This window comes from Branchiostoma belcheri, unplaced genomic scaffold (assembly GCF_001625305.1).
Source record: "Branchiostoma belcheri isolate BF01 breed outbred unplaced genomic scaffold, Haploidv18h27 scaffold102, whole genome shotgun sequence".
Taxonomy (NCBI): domain Eukaryota; kingdom Metazoa; phylum Chordata; class Leptocardii; order Amphioxiformes; family Branchiostomatidae; genus Branchiostoma; species Branchiostoma belcheri.
This window is the reverse complement of record NW_017802403.1, coordinates 141,700-165,569: the sequence shown is the minus strand read 5'-3', so window position 1 is coordinate 165,569 and position 23,870 is coordinate 141,700. Positions and strand designations below refer to the sequence as shown.

The window sequence follows — 23,870 nt, the reverse complement described above, 5'->3', positions numbered from 1 at the left end:
CGTTCAAAGAAACTCGTCTAGTTTTCCGTCCGAGTGTGTGTGTGTGCGCGCGCGCGAGTGTGTCTGTGTGTGTGTGTGTGTGTCTGTGTGTGTGCGTGCGCCCGTGTGCGTGCGTGTGCATGCCTGTGTGTGCGTGTGTGTGTTTGCGTTCGCGTGCGCCCGTGTGTGTATGTGCGTCCGTGTGCGTGTGCATGTCTGTGCGTGTGTGAGTGCATGCGTGTGTGTGCGTCCGCCCGTGTGAGTATGCGTGTCTGGGTATGCGTGCGTATGCGCGTGCGTTCGTGTGCGTGCGCGCGTGTGTGTGTGTGTGCGTGCGTGTGCTGTGTGCTTGTGTGTGTGCTAAATAATTGTTGCTGTTTCATCTCTCTGATATAATTCCTCTCCTTGTTCCCGTCTCATATTTTTCTTCCCTCCTTTGTTACTAGTTGTTTTGTTCCGGGTGACAGTTCCCGCGGGACAGGTGTTTCAGAGTTGAGTAGTTGCAGCAGTGTCGGCAGACAGTCGTGTTGGCGTGACTGTCATCAGCACGGCACGTTCGGTCAACAACGGTCGTTCAACTGTCGGAGAAGGTCGGGCGATCCTTCACAAAGACACCAAACACCGACAATCAGGGTTCCTTTTAGAACACCACAACACGACTATCCGAATGCTATACAGGCATGCGAGTTAGACCTGAGCGCTTTAGGACGGGACAATCATGCTGAACCCAAATCATCCCGTATATGGGGTCGTGTGGCGTAGCGGCAGAGTGCTCGACTCGGAAACAAGAGGTCCCGGGTTCGAGTCCTGACATGCCACCGATCTTGTGACCTTGGGAAAGGCACTTAACACGACTTTCCTGACTTCACTCAGGTGAAAATGAGTATTGTATTTTCCCCTGTGTTAGTTGGTGGTGGCATTAATATAAGTTGGAAAATCTTGACCGTGCCGTCACCACGTCTTGTGCCTACATGTTGGAATTTAAAAAAATAAAATCACCCCTTGATAAATTTACAAATCCACCGATAGCCATCCCTAGAAAACTCACTTTCAACCAATCAGCCATATCAACATTTGCCATACAGATTTTCTATGATAACCTTTATATAAGCTTTTGTACTAAAAACTCACTATACGTAACACTGTTAATTAGTGTTATGGGTGCGGGCCGTTTAAAATATTTAAATCGCATCACATACACAAATTTAGATCCTTCTCCCGAACACCTACCGACTAAAGCTAAGGTCCCAATTGGGAAAAGGGGCCCTGGCGGGTAGTTCCCGGGCTGTTATTTACTACTTTCGGGCGGGACCCCGACGTGGCCCCGCGGGGCACCCTGCGGCTACCGGGCTATTTTTTGGCCCGTCGGGGCCCCGATAAGAATTTAATTCTGAGTTAAATTCTACCCGGGCCCCGCTGACAAAGAGACGCCGTGACCTCATCGTGAGAACACCGAGAGGTACCCCTCCGGTTGCCGGCATTCCACCGGGACACATTTCTTACGTCACAGACCAGATGAACAGAATAAAGGTGTGTACTTCGTAAACCCGGGTAAAATGTGTGACCTCACAGATCAAATGATCACAACAAATACGTGAATTCTGCATTACGTATAGGTCAATACAAGACATCGTCAGAGAATCTGCTGGGTACCTGCCGGGTGCCTGCCGGATACCGACCAAAGAGGGTGACAAAATTTCTAACAAAATGCTACTGAAGGAAATTTTTAATTGTGACCACGACAGCCGATGCCAGCTCGACTCCTGAACCCGGCCGGGGCCGGCCGGGGCTACATCCCCGACGGGCACCGGCGTAATTGGGACCTTAGCTTAAGATTGGCTGACCTTCGGGAGCAGTCTGACCAGATTTAGGTCACGCCTATCTTTCGATGCGAGTTAAATTTGAGTCAAGTTTTACCATCACAACTACGACCCGACCTACTTCCGAACACCGGCCAACCATGGCCGAACCTCCAGTCTACATCCAAACGTTGTCAAAATTTTGAAACATTCAATTGGCGAACAGTAGCCAACCTCGTCTAACTCAACCCGACCGTGCTCCCGACCTACTCCAAACCATGGCTGGTGGGATTTCGGTTAGTGAAGGCATATTCAGCTTTGTGACACGGGCTTACAGACTAAAAGCGAAGTATACCTATTACTAGAACAACGGTTATGTCGGTACTGTGATTTAGGAATAATCGAAGATGAGAAACATTTTGTAACAGAATGTAAACTATACAACAAACAGTCTGAGAGCAGATCTTTATAATCTGTTACAATCTATGTTCCCCTTCTTCATACATCTAAGCTGTACAGATAAATTTATATTCCTAATGAGCTTAGACAAACCCTCTATATTGAAACATACCTGTTCTTACCTTTTTTCCTAAGAAACGAGAAGAAACCGAATTTACTTGATTGTAGCTACTTAACGATGTATATATGAAACGTTATCTGTATTACATCGTTTTGTTGTGACCTGTACTTAACCCAGTGGGTATGTGTGTACAATAAAGGTCTTCATTCATTCATTATTTTACAATGATATAAAAAGTCAGGAGACGGTTACACGTGCAAACCCCGTGTAGAACATTAACAAGTCCTCAGGTGGTTTCCGTCACTCTCCCCGCGGCCTGGCAGCTGACAGCCCCGAAGGCCGGCCCAGTCTTCACGGTTTGTTCCGCTGCAGACGGACCGAGTCAAGCATGGCCACGCTTCAACATCAAACGGACCCACGGCCCTGCTCTGTGTACCCGCGGCCGGGTAAAGCTTTCTATAGGCCCTTGAAGAGTCAATACAGGCGTGAAGAACTCATAATATGTATTTCACATCTATGCATGTCGTTTATAACGGAGCAGACTCAGGTGAAAATGAGTATTGTCTGTCCTGTATCCGTTTCTATGTGCGGGACACAACACCAGCAGCAGCTGCCTCTGTTCTGCGTGTATTGCACTGTTGTAATTTCAATAAATCAAATCAAATCAAATAGTGAAGCGCATGGTTATGTTGAGAATTAGCGTTGTCTTTTCTTGTGTGACACTACTGTGATATCAGTAATGTCATGTATAACGTAACAAGTTACCTGTATATCATAAGGCCACAGCAAGTAAATTTTATGGATGGCATCCTCTGCAGACTCTAAATCTAATGCGAGCGGGCGAAAAAAAAACAAGACAGGCCGAAAAAAGCAAGGTTCCTACAATTTTGACTCAAACATTGTACAAATGGTTTTGATTCAGTGGGAACATCACATATACACAGCCAGCATCACATATCACTGCATCAAAGTAAGAAACAAAACATTAAGTCAGAGCCTTCTCGTCTCCTCTCTTCATAGTTATCTGCCATCCACCTTCCGGCATGGCAACAGACATCTTTGCCCATTTTTGGCATATTGACCACTGTCAGAAGGCATCAAAATTTCTTGTGTTTTTTTTCCAAAATCAGGCGAAAATTAAAGCGCGCGCCGATGTCATCCATAAAAAATTACTTGATGTGGCCTAAGCAAGAAATCTGCCTTTCAAACATGAAGAAAAAAATGTCTTGATATCAGTAGAGCAATCACAAGACCCAGGGTTGGCTGTCAGAGACCGGGAGATTCCAGAAAATATTTGTTAATCAAAGTCTCCATTTTGACCAGGACTACAGAAAGAGAAATATAACTTTTTCACCTTATGTGAACAATGAATGAATGAATGAATAAGACTTTATTTCGGTTAACATTTTGATACGAGTAATTCACTATATGAAAGTCTATCAACTTAACGATATAAAAGTCTATCTAACAAATATAGTAAAGTCTATCTAACAACCGCTGCATTGTACATATTCCAAACAAGAGTTCCGAGATCTCATACCTCCATGAAATATGGGCTTGATATGTAAATGTAAATTTCTTCTTTAATTACGCAAATGACCTCTGCATTAACATAATATATGCATGTGATGTTATCTTTTGATTAACTTACAGATGTCCCAAGTATGACATTCCCATCATTCACAATTAAGAAATCATAGAATTTTCGCATTAATTATGCAAATTAGGTCATAATTTGCATAATTAGTATCTGTTGATGTTCCATCTGCCATAGGTTACAAACATTACATGTATGAAAGTACTATAATGTAAAACACTGTAATTATAGAATCCCCTCCTTTATTATGCAAATAAAGTCCTCATTTGCATAATTTGCAGTTAATTATGTACATCTCTCTGTCAGATACCTACACACCAAAAATGATGAAAATACGCTGTTCCTATCTGGACTTATTGGCTTTCAAAGATTTCGCCCGACAGTCCCCTGCAGTCCCTGAACAAGCTGCTAGGGGGACCAAACGCACACCACTTATTCCTGACAGGAAAAGCTATCTGTCACCAAAAATTCAAGACCATAGCATGTTCAGGACCAAAGATACAAAAACCGGAAGTTCTGCTGCAGTACCAAGGTCATCCACCAGGAGGCCCATATTTGACCTTGACCTTTGTCTTCCTAAGACTTATCAGCATACCAAATATCATCACAATCCATAAAGGCGTTATGAAGTTATGCTGACTACAAAGTTGCGGAAACACACACAGACACACAGACACACACACAGACACACACACAGACACACACACAGACACACACACAGACACACAGACAGACGCCGCCAAAAACAATACCTCCATTTTTCATGGAGGTAACAATGAAATTCCACCTAAAATTGTGATAGAACATTTTCATCACAAACACTCGAAAGTTTTGTAACGTAGGTTATTCTCACAGTAAGCATTATGTTTATTGCTATATAGCAGTAGTAATCATTTACTGTACCTTGTACAATCGCTGTGCAATAAAGCTTATTTATCTAGTGATAATAAGTACCATTTTGCAGTAGCTACAATAATGCTGGCCGTACATTTTAACTAACAAAGGTCTAAAAGCGCCCACTAGCGGCGACAGTTTGAAATGTCGTGGATATGACTAGTAAGTTCGTTCAATGCAGTAATCATTTCTTTCCATTTCCGAGGAAAAAACAATAGAAACTGACTGCATTTGGTACCCTCATGTCATAACATATATCGACAATTGTATTAGAGTGTGCTTATCAAACAAATCGCCAGGAGGCGGTGTTTCCCAGGCTCTACAGCTCGACATTAGCCAGACATTCCGTCACGGCCTGCTCGGCAGTTCGCAGTAAATTGCGCGGGAAAACGTTGACGACCCTGGGGAAGAATCCACGTGACAGCCGCCCCTCACACACGTAGCCGACCAGGTCGAACGCGTACGTGGGAGCCTCCTGCTCCAGACACCGGCCCCAATACTCCTGCCAACGTCTGTTGTTGTCCCCGTCCTTGGTGCTGACTGTACCATCAGCAGAACACGTGGAGGTGTTCGGATCTGCTTCTTCGTACTGGTTTGTCCCTTTCCTACCGCGACGAGGGCTCAGTTGGACTCCTTTTTGTTGCCACCGTCGCTTGATGTTTCCATGTGGAACGTTATTTTTGTTCTGTCCGTTGGATTCCTCTAAAGCTCTCCTGAGAATAGACCTCGCCAGGTGGACTTTCTGTGGGGTCTTGTCATGAGCACCACACTCCTCAGAGAGAGAACTGACGGTGTCACGACGCCCTCTGGCGGAAGTTGGTATATTTTCATCCCCGCCCAAGTCGTCTTCATGATCCTGTGGCGTTCGGAGGACCGTGCCTGGCGCGGGGGCGTCTGGGTAAAGTTGGAGTCACAATTCTACGAAGGCCCACAACGACACTGCGCTACACATCTTCTACAGCCCTGCCACACCGCTGCCAAGGGATATACCTGGCATACCGCTCTTCCGCAGCCCTGCCATACCGCGCTGCCAAGTAGAATGTCCTTGGATTTAGCGTTTGACTACAATTCTCCATTGGTCATTATGAGATTCGCAGTAAGGGAGTCCTTGGGGAAAGGTTATATAACTATAAAGGTCGATATTTGCTCGGGAGCAAATGCAGCAAATAGCTTCACCACATATTCGTTTCCCGTACCAACCTACCCCTCCCACACAGATAGATTGTTCCTAAATTACACATGTTCAACATGTAAAGTGTTCCAAAAGTCTATACCCCCTGTTGAAAGTTAATGTAGTACTGTCAGTTGGAGATGTTTTCCGGATGAAATAATTATTATTTGCAGTTGCCACACCTTTTGCGAAAATGTATACTTGCTAAAGGAAGGTATGACAAAGAACCCATACATCTACAAAAATCCACCCCCTTTTTAGTGAAAAAATGGTTCGCCCTAAATCTCGGGGAGGGGGAAGGTGCGATCATCTTAAGCCTAGGTCACAATTCAAAAAGGGGCACGCTAAAGCTTCGGTCCCAATTGCGGGTGAATTGCGCCGGTACCCGTCGGGGATGTAGCCCCGGCCGGTCCCGGTCGGGCTCAGGGGTCGGGCGGGCATCGACTGTCGTGGTCTCATTTTAAAGTTTCCTTCAGTAGCATTTTGTTAAAAATTTTGTCACCCTCTTTGGTCGGTCTCCGGCAGGCACCCGGCAGGTACCCGGCAGATTCTCTGACGATGTCTTGTACTGACCTATACGTAATGCAGAATTCACGCTTTTTTGTGATCATTTGATTTGTGACGTCACACATTTTACCCGGGTTTACGAAGTACACACCTTTATTCTGTTCATCTGGTCTGTGACGTAACAAATGTGTCCCAGTGGACTGCCGGCAACCGGAGGGGTACCTGTCGGTGTTCTCACGGTGAGGTCACGGCGTTTTTTTCAGCGGGGCCCGGGTAGAATTTAATTCAGAATTAAATTCTTCTCGGGTCCCCGCCGGGTATAAAAATAGCCCGGCAGCCACAGGGTGTCCCGCGGGGCCACGTAGGGGTTTCGCCCGAAAGTTCCATAAAACAGCCCGGGAACTACCCGGCAGGGCCCCTTCTTTCAATTGGGACCGAAGCATAAGCGCGTTTGCGGTTGTTTTTGGCACTACCGTACGGGACCTGGAAGGCGACTGGCGGGGTTCCGGATGGCTGCCGGCCTATTTTTTGCCCCGTGCCGTCGCCGAATTGGTCTTAGCTCAAAGTTAAAATCACCCCGGGCCCCGGCGGGAAAAGTACGCCGTGACCAAGCCGTAACCTCATCGGACCAAGCCGTAACCTCATCGGACCAAGCCGTAACCTCATCGGACCAAGCCGTAACCTCATCGGACCAAGCCGTAACCTCATCGGACCAAGCCGTAACCTCATCGGACCAAGCCGTAACCTCATCGGACCAAGCCGTAACCTAGCCACCGGGTCCCGAGAGGCGGCCGCACAGGCACCTGTCCAATATTATGACGTCACGTGTGCTGATCTGTGCTTTATTTGTTCAGAAGAACGTGGTTATAGAGGGTATTGTGATGTTCTCGAAATAGTCCTCAGCCCGCACGCAAAGTTTTCAAATGCTTTGTAGTGCTACGGCGAGTCTTCGTTCTCACAAATCCGTTGGAATCAGTGCGTTGGCGGTTCTCACCACTCACAGATCCCCAAACTTTGCCCACGTTTTTGCACGTAGTTGTAGGCAGCACGCAGTTGCACGTTCAGTGGGTTGTGACCCGAGCTTGAATAACAAGGTATACTACATGTACCATTCTATTGCATAACACGTGACAGGGGTAATCGTGTACGCTCCTTGAACCCTCGGTTAAAGTCGATTAGGAGTTTAAACTGATCATTGGGTAACTTGCAAAACAGCGGGTGTTTTCCTCTACTTCTCTACTTGATTCTAGCCAGGTAAGCCATTTATTAATATCCATAGATATGGTGTATCACAGCCTCAAAATCCTCATCCGACTGCACGAATCTGTCCGAATAGGGTCCAAAGGGATGTGCGTATTTTTTTTGGCAAATTTGAGCTGAAAATCTGCATTCCTTCATTTTGTTTATAGAAAGACAAGTTGTTCCTATAATCAAACGTATAAAAAATATATATTCTGTCTAAGTGTACCAAAAAAATTAATCAAGTGATGTTAACCTTGATGGCTGACGAAATATAGATTAGTCCCACTGATTATACAAATTCAATCCTCATTTGATCATCAGTTCATCATATTCTCCACCCAAAAAAATTATCTTGACATAAAATGCCATTCTATCTTTCCTCCAAATTATGCAAATGAGGTGTTTACTCTCACTTAGCTTTTAAATACCCCAAGTATGAAATTTCAGGTAGTTACCAATCTGGAATCATAGCATTTTCTCATTAATCATTAATTAGGTCTCCCTTCACATACTCAATATTTGCCTATGTTCCTCTCTTTTTCAATTACATGCAACGAACTAGTATAGTCCTATCATGGAATGCATAGATCTGATTTTTAGAAATTCCTCATGAATTATGCAATTGCCATCAGATTTGGATATTGCCATCTAATTTTGTCAGGTATTACTGTAACATAAACTATCTACATACCAAAAATGACGACGATCCATCAACCGGTTCTTGAGTTATCCCCCTTTCAATAATTTTTCAACAAACGCCCCTGCAGTTACGAGTTGCTAGGGGACTCAAGCACACGTCACTTTTTCCCCAGCTCAAGAGCTACCTATTATACAAATTTCGTGACCCTAGCCTGTCTAGATTATGAGATATTCAAACCGAAAACTCCGCTGTAGTACTACAACAAGCCGCCAGGGGTCCCAAATCTAATCATTTGCAGGTAGAATCATCTGCAGACCTACTCACCTACCAAGTTACATGTACCAGCTAGTTTCATGGCAATCTATTTTTAGCCTTTTTTTTAGTTATTGTGCTTACAAACAATACCAATAGCACACAAACACACACATACACACACACACATACAAACACCACCGAAAACATAAGCTTCTTGGCGAAGGTAACAAAAATAATAAACACAGCTTGGTCGAGCAGCCTAGAGCAGCCAGTCAGCTGCAGTCACAAGCCACGTGGAAACAGTCCCTTCCTATTTGTAATGGTTGATAAGGCCCTATATTGCCTGTACAGCAATGAGCTCAATCGCAATAACATGCATGAATATTTGTTAGACATAAAAATTATGCACGACCAAACTAATGAACGTAGCTTGTTTTTTTTCCGATCCGATCAAAATGTTCAAAGGTCAAATGTATATACAAAAATACATCATGAGGTGGAGGGTTAGATTTTCATGTTATCTTAAGTTCACTGAACCAGGTTCTTATCTGATTCAAAAATCATAATTTCAACACCAACGCTCTTTATATTCAAACATTGAACCGGTTGAACCACCATGGATCGCTGCCAACATCAATGACAGGACTGTAAACAACTTTGGCTTGCAGACGACATAGTCCTGATATCGCAACATCACTGGAGAGACGCCAAGACTGAGCCGCTGGACCTAGTAAACACCGACCACGGAGTACAGACTGGAGATCAGTAACAAGAAGACCAAGGTCATGGCAGCAACAAAACAACCCACGGAACTGAGGATCTTCTAACAAACGGTCCAGCTAGAAATAGTGTCAACCTTTACGTACCTGGGTGCCATCATTGACACGTGAAAACGGTTGTTCAGCATATTCTAATGTTTTGTTATTGTCCGCATAGATAAGTAGGGCAACCTGGTAACATGTTTAAACTCATGATAAGAGATAAATATGTGATGGTTAATTCTAATGAGCGGTTTTAACGTTATTAAAATACTGCCAATAGAAGTTGGGCTTGGTAGGTGTGCCTCTGGCCGGCCACCACTCCCATTTTGGGCAATCGCTAAAGCCTCGGTCACAACCCGCCGTACGTGCTTTTCGTCCGTACGTTTTTTGGGAGGCTACGTCTGCTACGTTTTTTTTCTGAAAACGTGAGGAAGGAGTGGCGTCTACGCACGTCACTCGCACGGTTGCACAAAGTGTGAGAGTGTGGTCTGCACGCCAAGTCTTGTCGTGAGCGGTTGCGTGCATCGTACGTTGCGCAAGTGGTACATGTAGGTGAGTTGTACGTGCTTACAACGTACGATCTCTGTGCGATTGCAACTTTACCGTAAGGAGGCCGTACTCACACGTGCTTCTTCCGCAGGGCACGTACGGGGCACGCGTACGCGCGTCGCTCGTACTCGCACGCACGGGTGGTGAATCCGCGTGCTTTTTGTCCGTACGTTTTTTTCGTGGCTACGTCTGCTACGTTTTTTCTGCAAACGTAGGGTGGCCGGCCGAGGGAGTACGTCACTCGCACGGTTGCGCAAGGTGTACGTACGTGGTCTGCACGACATGCCTGGCCGTCAGCGGTTGTGCATCGTACGTTGCGCAAGTGGTAAGTGAGTTGTACGTGCTTACAACGTACGATCTCTGTGCGATTGCCACGTTGCCGCGTACAGGCCGTACCTACACGTGCGGCGTACGCACGGTTTCCTTACTCACTCGCACGTTGTAAGTGCGTGCACCTCCTGTTAACTTCATCATCACTAGCCGCCCTGGTGTCTTCCGCGGCCCGTTTCTTTGGGTCTTGTCTGGTAGTCTTCTTCTGAGCCTTCCTGGGCATCTTGGAGACGAGTTGGCAGTCGCCCGTCAAGTCGTCTTTATATACTGTAGAAATCAGGTGCGTTGCACGTGCGTTGCACGTGCGGAGCACCTGGCATGGTGCACGTGTGTTCTGCGTGGTCATTGAGCAGGTCAACTGTGAAGTGAGGAGTAAGCACGGATGATGCAAGCACCGTGCGTGGCACGCACGTGCTTCGTGCGCTGTCCGTACAGCAATTGCACGTGAGAATAGTGAAGTTAGACTCACGGAGTCCGTACGTTGCACGCTCATAGGCTGTACGGGGCACGCGCGTCGCACGTACTCGCACGCACGGGTGGTAAATCCGCAGACCGCACGTAGAAAAAGTATTACATGCACTTAAAGTTCTACGGCGTGTCTGCGTGCTCCCAAATCCGTAGGATTCCGTACGGAGGTGGTACTCACCACGCACGGATGCCCTACGATTGCCCACGTTTTTGCAGGTAGACAGCACGCAGAAGCACGTACGGCGGGTTGTGACCGTCGCTGAAAGTTCTACGGCGTGTCTGCGTGCTCCCAAATCCGTAGGATTCCGTACGGAGGCGGTACTCACCACGCACGGATGCCCTGCGTTTGCCCATGTTTTTGCACGTAGACAGCACTCAGAAGCACGTACGGCGGGTTGTGGCCGTCGCTTAACCTAGATTTAGTGACCTGGTGGTCAGGAAAAACCTCAGACGCACAACTGCTTATACCTACTCGATCATTTAATAATATGCGCGACTGCGTCAGTTATGTGTACCTTTACTTTTCAAAAGCTACCGTTCATAACTGGTGGAGGGAACTGTTGTTCAATTTTCCCTCCAACAGCCTAAATGGCGTTTGAGAAACGTTTCCTGCTTCTGGCCATCTCTGTGCTGGAGATGCTGCTGTTTTCCGGCATCATCTATGGATGGACATCACTAGTGTATGTCCTAAAAAAGGAGGGGTACCTCAGTGACCTCTGCGTTAATACAACAGCAAACAACTCGCAGCACAGCACTCAGGTGGGTAAACTAATAAACAATACGGTTGAGCGTGTAAGTGATAGATAGGGTGGGTGGATTAATGGGTGGATGGATGGATGGATGGATGGATGGATGGACGGACGGACGGGTGGGTTGGTGGGTGGATGGATAGGTGGGTGGGTGGGTGGTTGGGTGGATGGATGGATGGATGGATGGATACATTGTAGATAGTTTTGTTCGGTGTCCAATAGAAGGACTTACAGAGCCCAATCAAATAGAATGCCCAGGTGACTGAAAATGAATATGAAGTTTAGAATATTAAATGAAGATATTAGTTTAATGCAAGTTGTAATTCCGTGGGAGAGATGAAATCCTTCTGAGGGCTTCGGACAGGTCCTCGATTTACAGGAAGATGATCAAACCCTTGGGCGTCTTTCCTGTTGGCTTGGTGTTATATGTATAATTAGGTGTTTTAGGAAGTGTGGCTTCATTCTTCATTGGCGGAAGCCGCAGGTTTTCAATGGTTGAGCTAGGTGTTTCTTCTCTGTCTCTATGTTCGGTGGGTTTGAGATTATGGTGTTAGCTGTTTGGAAGAGAGTCATGTATATATAGATCACACCTAGTTTGTGATCGAGTGGATGGTTGTAAATTCAGAACACTTATAAACCCACCCACCCTTATAGTGGTATCGTTATTTTTATTCTTTATTTCAGGCATCACTCACCCATATAAAAGAAAATACAACGATATAATTACACATGATAACAATAGTTAAACATATTTCTATGAGTACAGACGGACACAGATATTGTGGAAGAATTTGTTGTAGAAGATTACATCGGATATGAGAACAGATTGAATGAAGTTGTACAGACAGGATATGCATGTAAAAGAATAGCCATATTTGCTCCGTCTAGCGTCAAAGGTGTCTGTCCTATTGTAAACAAACATTTCACAAATCTGGGTAAATGCATAATTTTGATGACACACACTTAAAGTTGAAGAAGATAAATGTATGGGAAACTGTAACAATATTGGACACCAAACAAGATCTGAGAGGGGAGAAAGGGGCTATTCAAATCAGAGCCCATCACCCTTCACTCAATCGTTACGTATTATAATGTAACCCTGTATAACCTAAATTCTCCTGATTTTTGAAAGATCAACTGCCAAGATTCGTCAAACACCTCTACCCATGATGCACCTTGTTACCAAGAATGCATTGAACAAGACGAGGCCTTGGCGCAAGTGTTCGCGACTTCCGTGGTAGCCAGTCAAGTTGTCTCGTTGTTCGCAGGGGTAGCTCTGGACTACTGCGACCTTCGTTTCACCAGGGCGTGCTTTAGGTTCCTTTGGCTCTGCTCTATCCATTTTTACGATACATTGTTACCAGTTGTTAAGTGATCACTTACTGTTTACATGCACTATACAGTTCTGAATCTGCAAAATAAAACTTCACGGAGAATGGTACAAGCATTGATTCTAAACAGCATCACTGCACAGACACGTAAGCCTACGCCCACAGATACATCCAGAAAAAAGGAGCAACTGGTCATGTAATAGATATCTAATAGTTTATCTTGTTATAGCATAGTTATATTTGATGTGAGAATTCCCGTTTTTAATTGGGATAAAAACTAAATTAGAGAAAAACTAGACAGGAAAACACGAGTTTCAGTTGTTTTCTTCTTTTTTAAGATCATACCGTGTCCTCCCGGCGGCGTGCGGCCGTCCCAGTGTTCATCATCACCAGTCTGACCAGCTCGCTGGTGTTCTTCTTCGCCACGCTGTCCGTGTGGGACACGGCGTCTGTGGAGTCCAGTACGGGCCTGCTCATGACGTCAGCTCAGGACATGTTCTTGACCTTCGTTTTGCACATCGTCAGCAGAGCCTTCATCTATGGAGGGAACACCGCCTTCATCGCTAATTCGTGAGTGCGTTACATGGTGCCTATGTAGTACGCTCTCTTAAGCCCATAGTTGTAACACTATCATAATCATGACCCTCTCCCTAATTCGTTCATGAACAGCTGGTGTTCGGGACAAGATTTTAGCCGCGCCTATCTCCAGTGCCGACCATCTCCCTGCAATTTCAAAACCATTTCCCGAACCAGTCCCGAATGCTGGCCATCCTACTTCCAACCATTCCGACCACTTGCCCAAAAGTGCCAAATACCTGCTAACCATTTTTCAATTCTGTCTCGAATTAAAGTGTGCAGAATCAGGGGTCCACTACGTGCAATCATACAGTGAAAGTTAAACTTTGTGGCATTTTTAAATGTCCTTGGAATCTGCTTTCTTCTTGGGCATGGTGTCCCCTGGAGGCCAGAAGGTGTTCGGCTAACCATGGTTGGTTCCAATGTGCTCACCGCAGATGATTGCCTTGATGATCTGTTTTCTGTTCATGCTATTTTGTTTTGCATAACATAGAATATGAGAGTTTTTTCGGCAATTGGGGAATTTTATTAAGGAATCTGAGTCAAATAACTGGGTATTTGGATAGGCTATATGATAATAACGTTAATGCCCCGCATTATCCTCGGTGTATATGGTGAGATAATCCCTGGTCAGGTGCGATGACAACCGAATACTAGTAAACCACCAATTGAGCGTAACAAATGAATCAACGTTCACAAAGTTGATCTTAACCATACAAATACCATCAACTAATGAAGATGCATATGTTATATTCATGATATCACCAGATTTCCCGCGGAGCACTTAGGCCGGTTGATCGGTCTGTCGTACTTAGTAGCCGGACTGGTGGGTCTAGTGCAGTATCCACTCATCGGCTGGATCAAGACTGCTGGAACCCCGTTTTATGTAAGTACATCGCGGACAAATTTGTCCTAGACCTAGCCCCGTCATTTAGGACCTAAGCCAGCATTTTCCGTAACAAAACATCTGACATTTGTGAACGGCTATCCCGAGTATCCGTATTATTTATGACCTCTACAAATGTTTTTGGATCATATTTACTATCTTGTAGTGGGATCAAGTGGAAAAGCGGTAGCGCGTTCGGTTAAGAACCAAGACGTCCTGGGTTCGAAAACTACATCGTCACTGATCTTCTACCCTTGGGAAAGGCACTTTCCTCACTTCACCCAGTTGGAAATAAGCTACAGTTAGGGGCGCAACTGTAGGGGCGTCCCTCCGATAAGACATTAAGAATGGAGGTCACGTGTTTGGGGAGAGCACGCACCCCACGCACGTTAAAAATCCCAACAAACCTTTCGTAGCTAGTGAAGCCGCATTGCGCAAGTATAACAAAGAATATGATAAAAAAAAGGCACGATACCATGCTTCAACTCTGATGATTTTGACTAACAACAAAAACAACTACATCAACAACATTTGTTACTTTGCCACCACTCTCGCACGGGCTTCTGACTATATTGTAGGCTTATTGTCTTCGTCAGAAGGACTATGAAATTGTCTCGCCGCATTGTGGGCGACTGCGGATTTTGTAATATAACTCGGGCAGGCATAATTCGACGTCCATGATTTTTGGCAGGCAGATTACCGTTGTTAAGGCCAAAGTCAAGTGCAAGTTTCGGCTTCATGGGAGGTCCGTGCGTTACGTTAGTGCACCTTTTGTTTTTGTGGCTTGTGAGCAAAATAACTCGAGTATATTTAAATTGATGTTTATGATTTTTAGTAGGCAGATTACAATTGTTGAGACCAAGGTTAAGTTTGTTAATGGGCTTCGTGGGGGTTCCGTTGTCACTGTAGCGCACCTTTTGTGTTTAAAAATAACGTACATCCCCACCAACCTCTGCTTGGAGACTGCCGACAGCTGGATATAAGCAGCCGGGGAACCCCATAATGGGATGGGATCAAATGACGTTACATTGAGGGATTGTTCATTATAACTTCAGCAGGGGGAGGATATCTTTGACATGTGTCAGGTTATTTTTTACGGTCACACCAAGTAATTACTATGGATGACGTCCACTGGAGACCTTAAATTTAATATGAAAGCGCGATAACGAAAAACGAGATGCATAGATTTGGAATATACTAACTGTAGAAATGCAAATGTTAGGACAGAAATTGAACAAAAGAACGCAATGTAACAAGAAACAAGTCTTCTATTCGTCATAAAGATAAATTAACAAAAGTAGTCGCCCTGTTCTGATTCCTTCCTTTATCACATCTGCTCTTATTATATTTTGCGACACTAGTACTGTCGTGACACTTTCATCGTGATACAGTAAGAAGAATTTCTTGCAAGGTTTTTTTTTCAGAAACAGTCCAAAATCAAATAACGTAGGTGGGGGGGGGGGGGCTAACACGGGTGACGGCGCGTCTGTAAAATCTGTGGCGAACCCTTTCAGGGTGTTCTGAAGCATGAAAAAGAGTACAGAGATTCGTTTGTACTTTAGACCAAATTGATTATTAAAAAGAGTTAGGAATACACATGTTCATTTCTCTAGAACGATGTACCTCTGACGAAGACATGAGATCTCCGACCTCTAGTTCTTGATCTGTCCTTGGTTGATTCGGCTATATTTGTCCTTCATAAAACCTCATACAAAGTGATCAACAATTGCTTTAAACTAATATTATAATCTATAAAACGTTATTGAACGTTACCTAGCAAACGAATAAGCTATTGACATTTTTGAAATTTTAAACGAACGTTGGAACGCATCCGAGATTCATGGCACAAATGCATTTGGAACATTGAACCATTTTAGAAACCATTGATACGCCATGCCATCACGCACGTTGATGCGAGGCCATGGCAGGTCAGGCTACCAAAAGTGTTTATGACAGAATATTACGGTGAACTGTCTTATGTTGCCCATAGCAACACCGGTGACGTCATAAATGACGTCATGCATATTTAAGCTATCCACCATCTTGGATCACAAATCTTGGATTTTCAAAAATAGTTTTTTCAGGATAAAGCCTAAAACACATTGTAAACACACTAAAGATGTTCAAATTAACCTTTCTTGTAAAAAGAAATGGAAGTATTGATGAAATTTTAAGGAAAATAACCTGTATATACCTGTTCTAATGATATGGTCCGCCATCTTGGATTTTGGCCAATGACGTCATCAAATTAGCATAAATTATGCATTTTTATTGATGAAATTTACATAAAATTATATGGGATGTTCTTAATATTAGAAACCATGTGGAACTTCACATGAAACCCATAAAAATTCTATTGTTGAAATGAAAATTACTAAATTTAGGAAAAAATGTCTGTCAGAAACCCCTTGCCATGGCAACACAAAAATTATTATCTTATACCAATGATACAGAATTGTTGCCAACAATATTCTAGGAAAAGTCACCATGTTTGGCCGTTCTAGCTCTAGCCGGTCAGACGCTAGGTGACATCGAAGTTGTCGCGGGCACTTTTATCCCCCCCCCCCGTAGGTCTAGATAGGGTTAAAACCAGGATTTGCATGTAACTGCACTGCGAGAACAATGAAGCCCGATAATCAGTTTCTTTGAGGGACGCCTCCATAGCTGATTATAGCTGAAAAGAAAATCTTACTTCAACGTGAAACCTCTGTAAAGGGTACGTTTGATATTTTGGCCCATAACTTTTGATCTGATATGGATTTTTTTTAAGAAAAACACCAAAAATCGAAAGGGCACAGTCCCGCCGCCATCTTGATGACGCGTTCTTGTTGTTCAATGGAGGCTCACGGGAAATATACGATAATCTCGGCCGAAATCTACCCCGAAATTTACGAAAATGATCTTAGATTTCGCAGACATCGAGTTTAATACCATAGAATTAAAAAATTATTGGCAAGATGATAGATTAGGACTTTGATTTGATTTTCATTTATTAGGCTGATAACACATGTGAGCAGCCAGGACTGCCCAACTAGCCGGAGGCTATTATAAAGGGCTAGCCCTAACAACACTTTAACTAATGTTCAGCGCGTAAATTGGAAAAAAAATCATTACTTGAAAGGTCACAAGGTTCAAAGTTCAATTGCTAAAAGTTGCCTGAACTAAACACTAGCGTAAGAAGGACTTTTGAACGCTGTAATTTGCTGTCACGTTTTTACTTCTTCTTATTTACAAAGTCAACCTGTCTACTTTTCAATTCTTACTGTTGTTTCTCGACATGATATTCCGATCATGCGTTATTTTGAGAGATATTTGCAGTGTTTACTTGTGTATAGTGCCTGAGTACAGGCACGAGGTAGGCACCCCGCGGTGAGTGGGCGGCGCTCTCAGCCATAGCAACGCGAACAAAAGGCTAGCAACGGAACAATCGTGTGGACAGGACTTTCTGCGGGAGGGGGGCAGGTCCATTTTTGGTACGGGAAATGTGGTGAAGCTTTTTGCTACATTTGCTCCGGAGCAAATCTCTGCCTTTCTAGTTTTAATTTTTTTTTGTTTTGTTTTCTAGGTTTACATCTTTGTTCTGGTGCTTTCCATTGTAACGTTTGGTCATCCGGTCCACATCAGCTACCATTGCAGGGACATGTCTAACACAAATGGCCGACGCACTTCCCAAAGTACCATACAAGAACCCGTAAACAGACATCTCAAATTCGACGTTTCAAAGCTTAAGGAGACACGTGTCTAAGTTCCAAGGTCTAAAGCTATTTTTAAAAGTATTCTCCAATACGTGAATACTTGTTAGTCGGATTGAACTTATATTTGAAATAGAATATGTGTTGTTTACAAAGATTTTATATCAAAAGTTCTCGTCAGGAAATGCGTACAATCAAATAATGGTTTAATGTGAGTAACGATAGTTGTATATGACCATGATGATAACAAATGTATGATGTAAATGATAAAAAAATGACAACTTTGAAACAGTTGATTCCTGAATACGTATACCAGGTGAAAAGCTTTCAGCATATTACTTTACCTTACCTTCACTATTACCTTAAAACAACATCGGTGCACACGTGTCTTTATCTTGTTGACTCACAATTTGTGTCTGTATCTGTATAGCCGGTATAATCACCCTTCAGCGTAACGCACCAGCTTCTGTATCTGTATAGCCGGTATAATCACCCTTCAGCGTAACGCACCAGCTTCTGTATCTGTATAGCCGGTATAATCGCCCTTCGGCGTTAAACACCAGCTTCTGTATCTGTATAGCCGGTATAACCACCCTTCAGCGTAACACACCAGCTTCTGTATCTGTATAGCTGGTATAACCACCCTTCAGCGTAACGCACCAGCTTCTGTATCTGTATAGCTTCTGTATAGCTTCTGCAGACTCACACGGGGAAGAAATTTTTCACGTTGGAAGCAGTCACAGCGCAGGAAGTGCACAAAATCCTGTCACGACTACCAGATGGCAAAGCCCCGGGCTATGATGGAATAGACAACAAACTGCTGAGGATTTGTTCAGATATCATAGCACAACCCTTGGCTTACATAGTAAACCTGTCTTTTGCAACAGGGACTTTCCCAGCAAAGTGGAAACATGCCAAAGTGATTCCGCTATTGAAAGACAGCAGTAAGCCACTGTCTGGACAGAACTCGCGGCCTGTAAGTCTCCTTCCATCTTGTGGCAAGGTGTGTGAAATAATAGCTAGTGAACAGATCGTGTCATACTTCTCCCAATCAGGTCATCAATCAGAGGCACAGCATGCGTACAGAAAACTACACTCTACAGAAACGGTTCTGTTGAAGATGACAGATGAGTGGTTGGATAGTATGGACAAAGGGCTGATGACTTCAGTGGTGCTGCTGGACTACAGCGCAGCTTTTGACTTGGTTGACCACACCCTGCTTCTAAGGAAGCTCACAAGATACGGGTTCTCTGAGGAAGCCCTGTCATGGACCAAGTCATACCTGTCCAAACGCAATTGGCAGGTGTATGCAAACGGAGCCTATAGCAAAGAACGTGTGCTACAGTGTGGAGTTCCACAAGGAAGTTGTTTGGGACCTCAGTTGTACAGCATTTACGTCAACGACATGTCCAGCACAGTGGAGAATGGTGAACTGGATCAGTATGCTGACGACAGTACAGTACACGCAGCAGGACACACTGTTCAGGACATAAGAACAAAGGCTCTTGTAGATCTAGAATCATAAGAATGTGTAGCGAAGTGGTCAGATCACAACATGCTCAAACTAAACAACGACAAAACAAAAGCCATGCTTGTGGGGACAGCAAAAAAGACAAGACTTGCACCTCCCCTACAACTGGAGCTCAGGGGGCAGAGTTTTACAGCAGGTACCCACTGTCAAGCTTCTGGGAGTGCAGGTTGACCAGAACCTCACTTTTGACGATCACATAGACCTTGTAGTGAAGAAGTGCAATAGGAGCATGGCCCAAGTAAGCAGGGTGAGAAAATCACTTCTGCCGAAGCACAGGATAGAACTCATTCAAGCCCTGGTACTGACACATCTTGACTACTGCAGCTCAGTGTGGGCCAGCACATCTGCAAAGAACATAAAGCGGCTGCAAGTGATACAGAACAGAGCAGCCAGGCTTGCCCTGGGATGCGACAGATACACAAGTAAGGACAGGTTGCTAGAGAAGCTGGGATGGCTACCAGTGAAGGACAGAGTTCACCAGAAAGGACTCAGAACTTTCCGTAGGATAATGAAAGAAAAACAACCCATATCATTGTATAAGAACATCACTATGCAGTCACATGGTTACCATACTAGAACATCAGACTCACAGACCATCCGCCTTGATAAACCTCGAACAAATGCACAGAAAAGAAGATTTTTGTATAGAATGTCCAGTACCTGGAATGATATGAAGTTGTGATGATGTACATGTATATAGCTTTATTTTAATCTGTTTTAATATGTTGTAATTGCCATGTATTTATGTTTTGTAAATATGTCATGTGTCATGTGTGTCTTGAAGGACCACAGGAAGAATAGCTACATTTGTTGTAAGCTAAATGTGGATCCCAATAAAGTCAAGTCAAGTCATAGCCGGTATAATCACCCTTCAGCGTAACGCACCAGCTTCTGTTTTTGTATAGCCGGTATAATCACCCTTCAGCGTAACGCACCAGCTTCTGTATCTGTATAGCCGGTATAACCGCCCTTCGGCGTAACGCACCAGCTTCAGTATCTGTATAGCCGGTATAACCGCCCTTCAGCGTTACACACCAGCCTCAGTATCTGTATAGCCGGTATAACCACCCTTCATCGTAACACACCAGCTTCTGTATCTGTATAGCCAGTATAACCGCCCTTCAGCGTAACACACCAGCTTCTGTATCTGTATAGCCGGTATAACCACCCTTCAGCGTAACACACCAGCTTCTGTATCTGTATAGCCGGTATAACCACCCTTCAGCGTAACACACCAGCTTCTGTATCTGTATATAGCCGGTATAACCGCCCTTCGGCGTAACACACCAGCTTCTGTATCTGTATAGCCGGTATAACCGCCCTTCGGCGTTACACACCAGCTTCTGTATCTGTATAGCCGGTATAACCACCCTTCAGCGTAACACACCAGCTTCTGTATCTGCATAGCCGGTATAACCACCCTTCAGGGTAACACACCAGCTTCTGTATCTGTATATATATATAGCCGGTATAACCGCCCTTCAGCGTAACACACCAGCTTCTGTATCTGTATTTATAGCCGGTATAACCACCCTTCAGCGTAACACACCAGTATTTGTATAGCCGGTATAACCACCCTTCAGCGTAGGCACTCGGCGCGGCGGCAGCTCGCTACATTACACCGAACGACTTGTTACACCTAACGCTTGAACATCTAACTCTAAATAATGTTGACAGCTATCATAAGGGCCCTAAAGGCTCTTATTTTGTATATATGATGGTACTGATGTCTTGATTTATTAAAATCACTACTTTTATAACCTGTGTACTTTGTTGCATGTTATTGGCTGATTGGCTGGACACAGAATTAGGTTATGACTTCGTACGTGTCCCCAACTAATTCCAAGTCAAAGTGTAATTTAGTTACAGTTAGCCTGAATGGATCAAAATTAGTATTATAGTTATAATAAATTCACTTTGTCCTGTATCACCTTTTGTGTATCGTCATTTATCTTATGGTTGTGTCTTTTTACTTTACTTTACTTTTAATTTTGTCCACAAGCATGGCATGTCCACAGGCATTTCTCTGACCCACATCTATGCCCACATTCCTGGTAACCCTTGGGAAGACCGCTCTGCCCCAGATGGCCTTACTTTCTGTGACCCCGGGGCTCGTTCACTATACACTCAGGGGAGGAGTGCACTGTATCTGTACAGACTTAACAGGCACCAAGTCTTCCTCAAAATCATGACATAATGGCAGTGCCATGCAAACAATAACCCTAACAGCAACCACCGTCGCCATGGCAATGTATGTTTTCATTGCCAGTCTTTTTATCATTACCTTGGCCGACAAGGTTATGTTTTCAGGGGCGTTCTTGTGTGTGTGTGTGTGTGTGTGTGTATGTGTGTGTGTGAACACGATAACTCAAGAACGCCTGAATGGATTGTCGTGAAATTTGGTAGGTGGGTAGGTCTTGATAAAACCTGAAACTGATTTTGCGCCCCCTGGCGGCTTGTCATGGTACTGTAGCAGAACTTCTTGTTTTGATATCTCATGATCCAGGCAAGCTAGGGTCACAAAATTTACATGGTATATAGCTCTTGGAGATGAAGTGACATGAGTTTGAGCCCCCTAGCTGCTTGCTCTGGAACTGCAGGGGCGTTTGTTGAAAAATGTTGAAAGGAGGATAACTCAAGAACTGATTGATGGATCGTCGTGATTTTTGGTAGTTTGTAGGTAGCTTAAGTGATGCTTGACATAATGTTATTACAATTATGCAAATATGGATGTAATTTGAATAATTTATGAGGAAATTCTATTAATCACCTGCATTCCATGAATGTCAAACTTGTGACATATGTAATTAATAACGAGAGAAACACAGGCAGATATCGATTATGCAAATGAAGACTTAATTTGCATAATTAATAAGAAATGTTATAATTCGATAGTGTTAACTGCCTGGAATTTCATACTTGGGGTATTTGAAAGTTAAGTGAATATAAACATGATTAAACATAACTTATTTGAATAAGGATCACATTTGCATAATTTATGAGGAAATGCTATAATGCTATAATGGCATTCTTTGTTAAAACCAGACTGTATTTTAGTGAAGAATATGATCAACAGATATAATTCATGCAATTGAGGATCCTATTTGCATAATCAGGGGGATTAATGTATACTTTCTTAGTCATACGAAAGTCATTTGGCGAAGGTATGAGATCGTGAAGCTCTAGTTTGTGTAATATTTAAGTCATATTAATTTCTAGCTACATGATATTGGTTGTTCGGTCTGTTTTGAACTGTTTTGGTAAAATATCTATACGTATTAGACCCAGTTTGCAATGTCTTTGTTTCCGTTAATTTGTTTTTTAATCATTAGTAGTGTCGTGGTTATTATTTGTTAAGTCTAAAGGAGGTGGGCTCAAAATAAGGCTATTAGGCTGCAGCGTTAATGTTTTCTTGCCTGAGAATTTTGTTTTGTCTGTTTTACGCTTTAGAATGCCCAACATTTTAAAATGACCCTTTAGATTACCACTTGTACTTTAGAACACCCTGCTATGTTGTCACCAGGTAAAAGGAAAGATGGCGGGGCCTTTGACCACCACCATCATCATCATGGCGGCGCTTGTAGCGCCTCATCTCGTCCTATCCCAGCCCTGCACCGAGAGTGTCTGTAACTTTAACTTCGTCATCAGGCGAACCAAGACCATGACTCATTCACGGGACGTCAACGGCACAAGGGACACAAACTCCGTGGGTAGCTTTTGTTGAATGATTGAACTGTGATAACGGGGGGTGCCCTAATATCGGAGTTTTTTTTAAATATTTGTGCGGAGAACATACTTGAATAAGAAATGCACCCAAGGGTACAACGTAGGGGCGCATGTTCGGACTCGTACCCGAACAAGTCCGAACATGCGCCCCGACATTGTACCCTTGGGAAAGGTACTTTACACGAATTTCCTCACTTCACTCAGGTGAAAATGAGTACCTAGCTTTGGTTAGGGACGTCCCTCGGATAGGACGTTAAATGGAGGTCCCGTGTTTGGGATAGCCACACCCCACGCACGTTAAAGAACCCACCGCACTTATCGAAAAGAGTAGGGGACCTTCCCGGTGTGAGTGGTTCAAACCTTACAGTCTTGTCTCGGGGTTGGCATCTTTGAAAAGGTGATAGTCACCTGTTATGTCAATCCTTCCACAGATGTGGTAAATCTTCATAAAATAAACAAAAAATTAAAAAAAAAATACTTTTCATGAGCCCTTCGACCTTCCCGTTACAAGTGGCAAACGCTGTGAGTCGTTTTCGTGAGTGTACTTTCGTGAATGGCCGACGCTAGACAGTGTGTCCTTACTTCGTTTTGTAATTTTGTTGTTTTCAGAAATTAGTGATGACTTTGAATAAGCATTATATTTCAGCCTTCTTTTTGGTGTTTAAAA

General features: G+C 43.9%; 3 protein-coding genes across 3 annotated transcripts in view; 2 read left to right on the top strand and 1 right to left on the bottom strand.

Moving 5' to 3' along the window:
* Window positions 1-5,108: 5,108 nt before the first annotated feature.
* Window positions 5,109-5,690, bottom strand: LOC109474435 (the record flags this gene model as incomplete). The annotated part of the gene is made up of 1 exon (XM_019774733.1): window positions 5,109-5,690. A coding segment is annotated over one exon (582 nt), but the record flags the coding sequence as incomplete, so codon positions are not given.
* A 1,954-nt stretch (window positions 5,691-7,644) lies between these two features.
* The window catches only part of LOC109474767 (laccase-4-like), a 37,906-nt gene continuing 21,680 nt past the window's right edge, over window positions 7,645-23,870 (top strand). The window contains exons 1-2 of the mRNA XM_019775132.1: window positions 7,645-7,721; window positions 23,001-23,183. Of these exons, the coding sequence (XP_019630691.1) occupies window positions 23,013-23,183 (171 nt within the window). The 5' untranslated portion in view covers window positions 7,645-7,721; window positions 23,001-23,012. The remainder of the gene's footprint in view (window positions 7,722-23,000; window positions 23,184-23,870) is intronic.
* Window positions 11,099-18,435, top strand: LOC109474424 (solute carrier family 43 member 3-like). The gene is made up of 5 exons (XM_019774722.1): window positions 11,099-11,471; window positions 12,594-12,756; window positions 13,131-13,362; window positions 14,137-14,254; window positions 17,820-18,435. Exons 1-5 carry the CDS (start codon window positions 11,301-11,303, stop codon window positions 17,997-17,999), a joined length of 864 nt encoding a protein of 287 aa, XP_019630281.1. The 5' UTR covers window positions 11,099-11,300; the 3' UTR covers window positions 18,000-18,435.

Bases quoted from the DNA above. Each gene is read 5' to 3' on its own strand.
- LOC109474424 (XM_019774722.1), top strand. From the start codon at position 11,301: ATGGCGTTTGAGAAACGTTTCCTGCTTCTGGCCATCTCTGTGCTGGAG. The intron at 11,472-12,593 runs GTGGGTAAACTA...GATTTTTGAAAG, and splicing joins ACTCGCAGCACAGCACTCAG to ATCAACTGCCAAGATTCGTC. The intron at 14,255-17,819 runs GTAAGTACATCG...TTTGTTTTCTAG, and splicing joins CTGCTGGAACCCCGTTTTAT to GTTTACATCTTTGTTCTGGT.